At 36.1% G+C, this 10,958-nt stretch overlaps 1 protein-coding gene across 2 annotated transcripts; it reads left to right on the forward strand.

Annotated features, from left to right (window-relative positions):
• Positions 1–306: 306 nt before the first annotated feature.
• On the forward strand, positions 307–9,350 carry LOC131789080 (RNA-binding protein Nova-1). Of its 2 annotated transcripts, none has more exons than XM_059106151.2 (2): positions 307–513; positions 4,474–9,350. In XM_059106151.2, the coding sequence occupies exons 1-2, from the start codon at positions 378–380 to the stop codon at positions 5,538–5,540; spliced, it is 1,203 nt and encodes a 400-aa protein (XP_058962134.2). In that variant the 5' UTR covers positions 307–377; the 3' UTR covers positions 5,541–9,350. The 2 variants fall into 2 exon arrangements, with proteins under 2 accessions (XP_058962134.2, XP_058962135.1); XM_059106152.2 differs by lacking the exon at positions 307–513 and adding an exon at positions 1,990–2,149.
• The last annotated feature ends 1,608 nt before the right edge of the window (positions 9,351–10,958 follow it).

Here is a 10,958-nt window from a genome sequence, read left to right on the forward strand (position 1 = left end):
TCTCTGATCAAAAACAGGGCTTAGGAAAAGAAAACAATTATATGCTATAGAGTGAAATTAGTATTTACTTTTCTGTTTACAAAAGGCAAACACTCTTTCATGTTCTTTACCATTAAGCCTCGGTATGTACATAAATGTTTTTCTTTTTGACGTCAGTACGTATGAAAAAGACGAGAAATCTTTTGTGGCATTTATTTCTTGGCTTAGTTAGAGATAACTTAAGCTTAATCACGCAAAGAATTTGCTCTTGTGCAGGTTTTTTAGTGTTAAGAATCGGTTGGCGATCAATGCGAAACCTGCTATAAAATTTTCTTTATCAGATAAACCTGGAGAATTTACGCTTATCGACCGCTAGGTATCCTGGGAGTCGCTTCCACATGGCACTTTTCAACATGGCGGATCAGTACAGTACAGGCGATAGCGGAGTAGATTTGAGCACAAGCGACTCGAAAAAAAGGCCTCTAGATGGCGCTGGAGAAGTTAGACCGTCTTTTAAAAGGTCAAACCTTGGAGGTACGTGTCAGTGTATCTTTGCTCGGCAGTGTGTGGAGATTCGTACTTTTTTTGACGGCTTTGTTGTGATGCTTTTGTGCGTGGTAACGCTCATATGTTTGCGCCGTAGCATCTGTCATTTATCAGGCGAGCTTTGCGAACCAGGGAAATAAAAGCGAATGGCCATGTGAATAGTCGCGACTTGGTAAAATGCAGTGAGCGCTAGGAATGTTAAAAAATGGGGAAAAAATTGAGAATTTATACTCGTAAAATTGGTCTGTTTTTCTCGCGGCTACGGGTGGGGAGATATAAACAATCCTTCAGAGCGGAGTTTACATCGTTCAAACTGGGTGCATTTTATTTCGAAGGTGCAATCAGCTATGTTTGTTTCGGATATATTAAACTGAACGGCTACGGAATTGGAAATTTAAGTCAGCTTCGCTTTTGTCGTCAGATGTTCGCAGAAATTCAGCTTTGTAATTATGCGATTTGACCGCAGTTGTAAGCAACTGACTCTTTCATATATAACTTTATAATAACACCGGCCGATCAATAATTGATTTACCAAGGCGGTCGGCGAAATATAAAGCTATGTCTCTTTTTTATGCCTGGTTGTATAATAGAATATCTAAGTGGACATTTATATGTTGATATTTTAAAGAAGGAAGTAGTTCCATGTCGCCACGCGTATTCGAGTTTTTTTTTTTTGAGAAAATGTCACATTTGTATTCATGGTTTTGCATTTTTGAAAACCGCAACACATTTTCCATGGTACCTTCAAAATTATGCCAGGAGATGACATTTTTCAGCGGTTAATATGATTGAAGCGAAACAACAGAAGAATATACAAGCATGCATGTACATGTTTCATGCTTTGGAGACTAGATTACGGCGTTGTCCAACCTCATCTGGTTATGATCGCAATCTTTTTTCCCCTAATCTTCTTGATTTTTGATTTCTAATCGAGTTCATTTCAGACGCTGAAAGCAAAATCTTTTGTTCATTCGAATATTAAATTAAGGACCAAATATAACCGGTGTTTTTGTCAAGAATATAAATAATAAGATTGTTTTGCTGTGGAGATAGGAAACGGGTCGCTCTTGTAACTTTCATTCGCTCGAAACTCGCTGTCTAGTGTAATTGTAAATGTTCATGGTGATGAAATAACGTTTCTTTTGTAATTTGATCCCTGTGAAATGGAATGAACAATGTTTTATCAAACAAAAAAAGCGAAACAATTCAATGCATGCAGTGAATTACTTGACACTTGCTAAGAATTTTAATGCGGAGTCGATCATGCAAAAAGTTTGAAAGTCTGGAGGTAATTTCCTTCGAAAAACCGCGACTTTTCTGCCAGAAAGCTAGTTTGCAACCATTCATAAGGGAACAGTAATTCGGGCATTGTTGTAAATTAGACGAATATTTTCTTCTTCTGTTAATCATGAAACACAGGTGGTCATTATGAAAAGCTCTTTTTGTCTGCGGCTGTCATTTGCTTGTGTTTAGTCGTGTGGTACTCAACCAGAGGTCAAGCATTTCATTTGGCCATCACCCGGTGCTCATCGTGCAACTGACCGTCGTGTGTGTTGACATTTTTTACATGAATTTCCCTTCTCCTTAACTGCAACGATGTATCACATGGGCTGGAGTTTGAAAGGTGAATATTGCATTAGGATTTTTATATTCTTTTGATTGAGATCATTGTTAATTATCTATTGAAGACAGAAAAAAATGCTGTGGCATTCACTCACTGTTTTGCCGTTCTGCTGACTGAGTGGAATGAACAAGATTTTGTGATCAATAGATCTGAGTTGATCCCCTGTTCTTTAAATCAAGAGGGTTTAATTTCCAATAGGCTTGCTTTTTGTCATAATCATGTTCAGATCTTTTGGTGAGCACTCACAAAATGCCTTGACTTACAATAAGTGCCACATAAGTGCCTTTTCAGACAGTTAACTTTCTACGTTCCTTCATCTTTAAAAATCAGTAATCAATAATTCCAACACTTACAACTATTAATTTTATTTAGTTTTTGCTTTCTTCTTAAGTTTGGTGGTTTCTTGAGAAATCCTTATTTCATTTTAGCATCAGTCTAGCACTGAATCATCAAGGTAATGACAATTTTGTTGAGGCAAATTCCATTGCAGTTTCGAATTTATTTACTAGTGAAGACAGATTCACCAATGTGTCTCTCTATTCAGCCCTGTTGATTCACAATATTTCAGACAATGACAATTGTTCCACTCCTGGCTCTATAGCCATGTGATATTAATTTTGTTTTCATTTTGACCCTTCGAAGCATTGCGGCACCAGAAAACACCTTGATTAAATAATGTGCAAGTTTCAAAGAGGTGCCAGTGATAACATTTTACCTGTGACTTCAAACTTCCCCCTTTGCCCATCTAATTCTTTTGTTTGATAACTTAATTACAAACTGCACTAAAACTGTTTGTGGCTTTTGATACAGCTATATTTTCTATTCTGGCTGAAATTCCCAGTAGAAATTCCCAGTATTTTTTTTTCTCTATTAGTGTGACCTGCCAGCTTGCAAAATGACAACATGCTGGGAGCATTTCGTACATTTTTTTTTGCATGTAAGACAGAAGAAAGTAGATCGGTTTCATCATCATAATATTTGTTCTCCTTGATACATTCCAACTTGATTTGAGCAATTATTGCCATTTTAATGTTTGTGCAAATTTTTTGTGCTTCAAGAAACAATGAGCTCAAATATTTGTTGAGTGACCTTTGATGCCTGAAATATATTTAGCTTAACACGGTGTATTGTTGTGGTAGGTAATATTTGTATTCCAGTCCTAGAATCAAACATTTAACTTAAATTTGGTGTTTGCATTGTTTTTTTTTTTTATCTTGGTTTGCGTGTGATGTTTTGCAACGAATGTTTCCACCTTGAATAGTGCTGTGTATTCCCAAGCTGCAAGCTGGTGCACATTCTGGAAACTTCTTGGGGTCTTATCTGACATCATTGCCCTTTGTAGCGGAAATTGAGAACATTGTTGCATTAAATTTTGGTTGAATTTAATCTGCTTTGTGGGCACATATGTCAACTTATTCAGTTTCTCAACTACAAGCTTTAAAGAAAATTTTTGGTGTCATCTCTGGAAATTTGACTTTATTGTTTCTGATGGAATGGTTGTTTTGTCATCAGCATTTCTATACTTTGACATGGAGGTTTGATAGTAGAATTTAATTATGCTGTGGATCCATTTTAACAGGGATAGGTTTCCTTTGACATCAATTGAACTTATACTGTACATCTAGGAATGACTTCCTCGATAGAGATTGATAGCTGTGTTAATTTTATAATCAAGTAAAATTTGAAGGAAGATAAAAATTAACTGATAGATGGAAGGTTGTGTTCTTGACTCAATTGAATTGCTCTCAGCTATTTACTTCCTGTCTAAAACGTGATAATAGTTGTATTTTGTCTACTCTCTGCTAGGAATAGAATTATCCTAATGCACAGTGATATTTGTTCTCTTTTATGGAAATATATGTCCTTGTACATAATTTCTTTGTCTTATTGTATAAATGGTTAAAAAATTTTTTTTAAAAGAACGTGTTTTAACTTTAATCTTGCAAATTCTAATGACGAATTTTCTTTTTCATTGAATTAAATTTCCTTAAAAATGAGTTTTTAAGACTTAGCATCCGACAAGATTGTAGCCCTCTGTTATGAGTTTCTTTCATATTCTTATCATATGCTTGCTTGATACTGCGTATATGTGTGTGGAGAAGTGACATGGTGAATCGCTTCTAGTAGCTTAAGAATGATATGCTGTGACTGCCGTTTGAAGTGTTTTTTGTTATATATTACACTGTTATCTTTGTCGGTGTCATCAATCCTATCATTAATACCCTTAGGTTTTGATTTGTGTTTTTTTCTTCTTCTTGGACTAGAATTACCTTCATCAACTGGAATGGAAATTTAATTTAATTTTTTTTTTTTTTTTTTCACAGCTGCCAAAACACCTATCATAAAAATTCTCATTCCAAACTATGCAGCTGGTTCAATTATTGGTAAAGGAGGGGCCAACATTGCTGAAGTTCAACAGCAAACAGGAGCTAGAATCAAACTGTCACCCAACAATGATTACTACCCTGGAACACAGGAGAGAGTTGGTCTCATAATGGGGGAAGTGGAAACAATTAACAAAATGTTAAATTTTGTTATTGAAAAGATCAGGCAAGAGCCGCCAGCAATGAAACTAAATCCAGCCATGACATACGACAAGGAGCGTGCCAAGCAGATGAAAATTGTGATACCCAACTCTACGGCAGGACTTATTATTGGTAAGAGTGGTGCAACTATCAAATACATAAGTGATCAAACTGGTGCTAGGATACAAGTAAGTCAGAAAAATGCCGACTCGGTGCCTGGCGAGAGAGTTATCGGTGTCTCTGGAACTCTAGAGCAAGTGCAGGCGGCTTGCACAGTTATAGCAGCAAAAGTACAAGAGGACCCTGAACATGCATTGAACAACAACATTTTCTACTCTAGTCTTTCATCCAACAATGCTCACAAACTCTCAAATGGAAATGCTGCTGGTTTTAATGCCTTTGGTGGTGGGGGCCTTTCAGGTTCTGGGTTGGGTGGACTGGGGTTTGCCAACTCAGGGGGTACAGGTAATAGTGCTGCAGCTAACAGCATATTAGCCCATGCAGCTTTACTAAGTGGGGGTGGGCTGGGAGCAAATAACCCTCTCCTCAACGCGATGGGAAATCTGGGACCTCTGGGACTATCAACATCTGGTTCACAGATACAATCAACCGCAACCGTGGAGCTGACTGTGCCAGATGAGCTGATCGGTGCAGTCCTCGGTAAACAGGGCAAAACTATCAATGAAATCATGCAATATAGTGGAGCCAAGATACAGGTATCGCAAAAAGGAGAATTCATTCCTGGCACTAACAATAGGAAAGTTGTTATTACTGGTGATTTCAATTGCGCACAGACTGCTCATTTTTTGATCACGCAACGACTCCAACAAGTAGAAGCAGAGAGGCTTTTAGGACAGCATTCATAACCGCCATGCAGTCACAGAATTTATCCTGCCCTCTGCATCTCTAGCCCTACATACACACACACAAACACACATACTGACTGGTTTTAATCAATAGTTTCGAAATGTGGGCTCTTATTGTGACATGGTGTTTGTGCTGGTGACATCTTTAAATGTTATTATTATTGTAATTATTATTATTAGTATTATTATTATTTTTATTATTATCATTATCATTTTAATAATAATGTAACAGCAACATATACATGTATGCAATTTCAAGCTGGTCCATGGAGAAACAATTAAAAAACATCATTCACCACCATGGAAAATCAATTGTTTTTTTTTCATTGGTGTGGAGTACATAAATTTTAATCCAATTAATGGAACCTAAAACACATGTTTCCTAATTTTCTGTGTGATTTTTCATTACATCAGCGATTAGCCACTTTTCTTAAGAGAACTTCCATTATTTGTTTACAAATGCACTGTACGGTACATTATAATTTCATTTTGGGTGAAATTCACATTTATTCATTTATGCCACACCATATTTTGTGTTGTGAAATTTGAAGCTTATCCACCACTGGAAAAAAGGCTCTGGTGGCTCGGTCAGGCTAAACTTTGTACAGAACTGAATAATGATAGATAATTTATCATTATTTAAAACTTAGGTTAGTGGATTAATAATTATTATTATTATTATTATTGAATATCTTCTGTAACTTATACAGTATTAATTGCTCATTTCCAAATTTATGCTATTCTCATCAGTTTAAATAGAGATATTCACAGAGAAGTGAAAGTCCTAAACTAGTATTATTAGATGTAAAAAAAAAAATTAGTGAAAAGTCCTTCAGTTGAGTTCTCAGGAGGTCACACACTGGCATTGTTAGAGGCCAATCTGTAATTAGTGATTTTTTAAGTTAGGTATTGAATTATTTATCTGCCAGTCAGTACAGATTGAATCTTGGCTTGCAGGAGACATTTTGAAATTGTGAGCCTTTTATTGCCCTTGAGGTGAAATTAAGAAAAGTAAATGGTATTTAAACCAATTTTAAAATGAAAGGTAGGTTTTATCATGATAATTTCATGCTTGGTTACATGTAGCAGGTACAAATTCTCAATTTCTTCGTCATTTTGGAAGGTAGATACTTGAGTCACAACTAAGACCTCATCTGCTGGTATCCCTTGTTCATTGAAAATCTTTAATTGAAATTTTACTAATTTGTTGAAAAAAGAATGTAAACTTTCAAAGCGAAACAACTGAAAACACTGCTACTATTGTTGTAAGCTAATATGGAACAGTTGCCAAGTCAGCAATAGTTTAAAATGAAGCACCTAAACATGTGTGCTGTCAATTTGTTTAAGGCCCTTTTTTCCCTTCAACTCTAGTAATTGCATTATAACAGCATTTTCTGGATCTCTTCACTGGAAAATACTTTTGAAGAGAGGTTTCTGATACTTGATGTAGGCAGAAGGCAAGTCTGGAGAATAATCTGTGTCAATGAAGAAAGGCAGATGTGTGGATGTGGTCATAGTTGAAAATGATATTGGGTACTGCAGCTTCACAATTAGGCAAGGTGGTACATTTTAAGTACTTTAGAATCCAAATTGAAGCTCTACACTTAATTTGTCATTAATATGAATGAAAGAGAGCTATATCATGGTACAGAATTACATGTAAGGTTACTTTTCTATGTAGCCAGCCTTTGGGTTCCTTGGAAGATTTCACAATAGAGACTTCACCAGCAAGTTTTAGCTGCACAACCTTTGTGTATTTTATTATTTTAATGACAGCAAGCCAACATATAGTTACTCATTGATGACTAGTGTTGGATGGTTGGGATCAGTCTTTTTGTGCAGTATGCTTTTGTTGAATCAAAGAACAATCTAACGCTAAAAGGAACTCATCTGGTAATTCAGCCACTTAACACCACTGATAAATGGCCATCGATTCATCTGTAGAGATGCAAAAACATTTAATTCTACTCTGGAGCCCAGTGGCAGCCCACAGCACAAGCTTATCACAGCTGGGAGTATTGCTTCTCCCATCCATTCGGTTTCCCAAGTGGTTTGTCCACACCCATTTTACTTCCCCAGAGACGCTATGCAACTCCCCAGCTAAAGCTTTAACAGGGAATTCTTGGCCAAGAGCAAAGGCCCACTCCTCACTATGCTTTCAGACAAGAAATAGCTAGCTTAAATTAAACCTTTACTGCTGTGAGGAAGTGGAAGTCAGTTTTTGCACAGTGGCTGTACTGATGAAATCTAGAAAGGATGTATGTTAGTTTTTAATCCCTCTGGCTTACTTTGGAACCTTTTTTTTTTTGACTTGAATGATTATTGTTATTAATTTAAAGATTGCAGTACCTATACAATACCATAAGATTACTAGCACATATTAAAAATTAAGATTTGTTTATTTTTTGGACCCAACTAAAGCTTCTGTACTGCAAGGAAAAAAAAAGAGGTCTTTGTGGGTTTGTGCTTTCTTTTGCAATTGAAGAGTGGTGAAAAAGAGCCTCATCTGACTTGTGTCATCCATAACTCTCCTTGTTTTATAAGCATTCACAACTGAGGAAATTGAGACGGACTCCACCTGTTGATTGGACCACTTACAGATATATTTTTCTCCCTAATTATATCTTTGTCTCTGCACTGTAGTGGAGGCATTTGTCTTAACATGGAACTTGATATAATGGACAACCCATGACTGACCCTTGGCATTCTTGCAGTCAGATGTTTTACCTCTTACTTCAAAAATTTTTAGTCAAGTATCTTTTTTTTTTTTTTTTTTAATTCTTTCTGACTTCAATATTTCATAGGGGTGTGCATGAACCATTTTCCTCATGACAAGTAGTTTTGCAAAGTTTTAACTTCAACTTCTATTCAGTTTTTTGCCTGTGTCATTATTTCAAACTGACTTTTTTTTTTATCAGAAGCCCAAATTGACTGCATGTGTTCATAGTCTTTTGATTTATTACTGTACTACTTCTATTTTGCTCATCACTTGGAGTTCATCATGTAGTCTGACTGCCCAGGCCCCTGAAATGGTTGCTGGTGACTTTCACAGAGTTTACCGGTAGTAGACTGAGTAGAAATCCATCATCAGAGAAAGTCTGATTAGGATTTCTGCCTCACCCTATTGGTTATTCTCCCTGCCGTCTGCCATACAATTCTTCTGTTTGGAGATTTTGGTATTGGATCAACTAATAATCCTCTAATTGATATTTTCTTAATTCTCATCACTTGTTGGTGTGAAGTTGTATTGACATTGTAAGGAGAAGTTGTGTCCTGGTCTCAGATAACATTACCCTCACTTAGACAATCAGACAACATGATGAACTCACTTGGGTTCTAACAATTTACCGTTAATATTTTGAGTCAATTATTAGTTTAGTTAACCCTTTCACTCTCAAGATCTCATTAGTAATTCTCCTTACTGTCTGCCAAACGATTCTCATTATGTTAGTTTGAAGAATTTGGTATTGGATCAATTAGTAATCCCCCAATTGATATTTTTCTTTATTCTCTCATCACTCATCTGCTTGATATTGTATGGATTTAGTAAGGAGAAATTTTGTCTTGGTCACTCATAGGAGTTAAGGGTTAACTTTTGTCTCATATTGGTTCGTTGTGTTTATCAGCATCCATGGATTCACTATGTAACAAGAGAACACTGATTTGAAGACCTGCTGGTACACTTATCACATGTTACATGTCTCTTTCCTGAACACTGTGACTTGCTTGTATAATTCCCCTTATCATATTGTGGGTACATTTAACATCACAGCTTGTATCGCTCCACTTAATAAACTGCTGATACATCCATTGTCTGTCTCAGTTCATTCTCGACATCTTCATCTCTGCATTCATTGAATTCAATATTTAACTGGGTCAGTTTCGTCTCTTAAGGTATAACTCACATGTTAATCACCAAATCCTTTTAACCGTTGCCAAGTTAAGACCAAGTTTATTTCTTAGTGTTTGACTGAGAGCTCTTTTCTTTGCCTTTATCTTCAACATGGTTAGAGTCACTACTTCTCTTGTTTGTCATTGTCTTAGCATCACGACAATTAATGTTCTTAATGGTTTACTCTTTCCTCTTCAAAAGGTTTTTTAAATGTACAGTACATGGTCTTTTGGGTGTTTCAAATACGTGTTTACATGAATTGAATTTCCTTGCAAGGTAGGTTTTTCTGATATTTTGAATGGTCTTTTTGAATTGAATAAAGAGGATGTACAAATCATGTAGTTCACTTTTCTTGGCAATCTCCAAAAAAAGAGAATCCAGTTTGAATTCAGAGAAACTTTTCCAATTGCCAAATGGTAGTCATACACCTTTGGCACTGTTACAAAACGCCTAACAACCCTTCAACCTCTAACTGTGATTGGCATCTAATTTCTCACATCATCATCCTTGAATCACACATTGAGGTTGTGAGAATAAATGAAATGATCAGCAACTAAAGAAGCTCTTGATTGTTTAATAAGGTCTCAATGTCAGCACCATGGGAAGTGTATACAAAACAGTGTGGACAGTATGCATACTGATGTTGGCAAGTAAAGGGTGATAAGTACTGAGTAAATTTTACCCATGTCTTCAAGGCCACAGAGTTTGGAAATTGGACTACACTAATTTGTAAACAATTTGTTCTTTCTTTGCTTCTCATCCATGTACCTCCTCCTCCTCTTTCTTTAAACTAAAACTCAAATAACCATGGGCCTCTTAAATGGTTGGGGTAATTGCCATTCTGTCATACTCTCGTAGTAAATGTAGCCCTTGTGGCTTCAACATGATTGAAGACTAAGGAATTTTCGAATAAAAATGCAGCTTACAGGGTTAATTTCCATGGGTATACAAAACCATTAATCACACAGCCATCATAACAAGAGGTCCAAGAAGTCGATCTGAAGTAGAATTAGGAAACTAGTAGAGTAAGGACGAAATTTTTCTTCCTTTTACCTTCCTTTTTCTTAGCCCTTTGCAGGCTTATATTAGTATACATATCCACCATACTATTCTCTTTAAATATCTTAAGTCGCAGACAAAGGGACTGGATTTAAAAATGAAGAGTTTAAACTAGTAATCACTTCCTTTTCTTGTGTGTTCGTAATAATCAGGGTAATAATATAAGACATAAGAAGCTAGTCACAAGGGTCAGAAGGTTGAAAATTCCAGAGAGAATATTTTTATGGCTCTGTCTCATCCATGGTCACTTTGAGTTTATCTTGAAGCTCTTAACACCCTGACAACAATATGCATTTTCTCTGTATGGTTCTTTGCACCAGATGAGGAGAATTTGCTGAAAAATCAAGAGCTTTTGTTAGTGATCATTTCCTTCACTTTGGTTGACCTTCATATTTGATGCAGAGGTGATTTTGAGAGGAAAAATAAGACAAGAGTCACTTTAAGGACAACATCAGACACAAGATTGA

This window comes from Pocillopora verrucosa, chromosome 7 (genome assembly GCF_036669915.1).
Source record: "Pocillopora verrucosa isolate sample1 chromosome 7, ASM3666991v2, whole genome shotgun sequence".
NCBI classification, from domain to species: domain Eukaryota; kingdom Metazoa; phylum Cnidaria; class Anthozoa; order Scleractinia; family Pocilloporidae; genus Pocillopora; species Pocillopora verrucosa.

Coding starts and splice junctions, on each gene's coding strand:
- LOC131789080 (XM_059106151.2), top strand. CDS start 378: ATGGCACTTTTCAACATGGCGGATCAGTACAGTACAGGCGATAGCGGA. Junction 514..4,473: donor TAAAAGGTCAAACCTTGGAG/GTACGTGTCAGT, acceptor TTTTTTTCACAG/CTGCCAAAACACCTATCATA.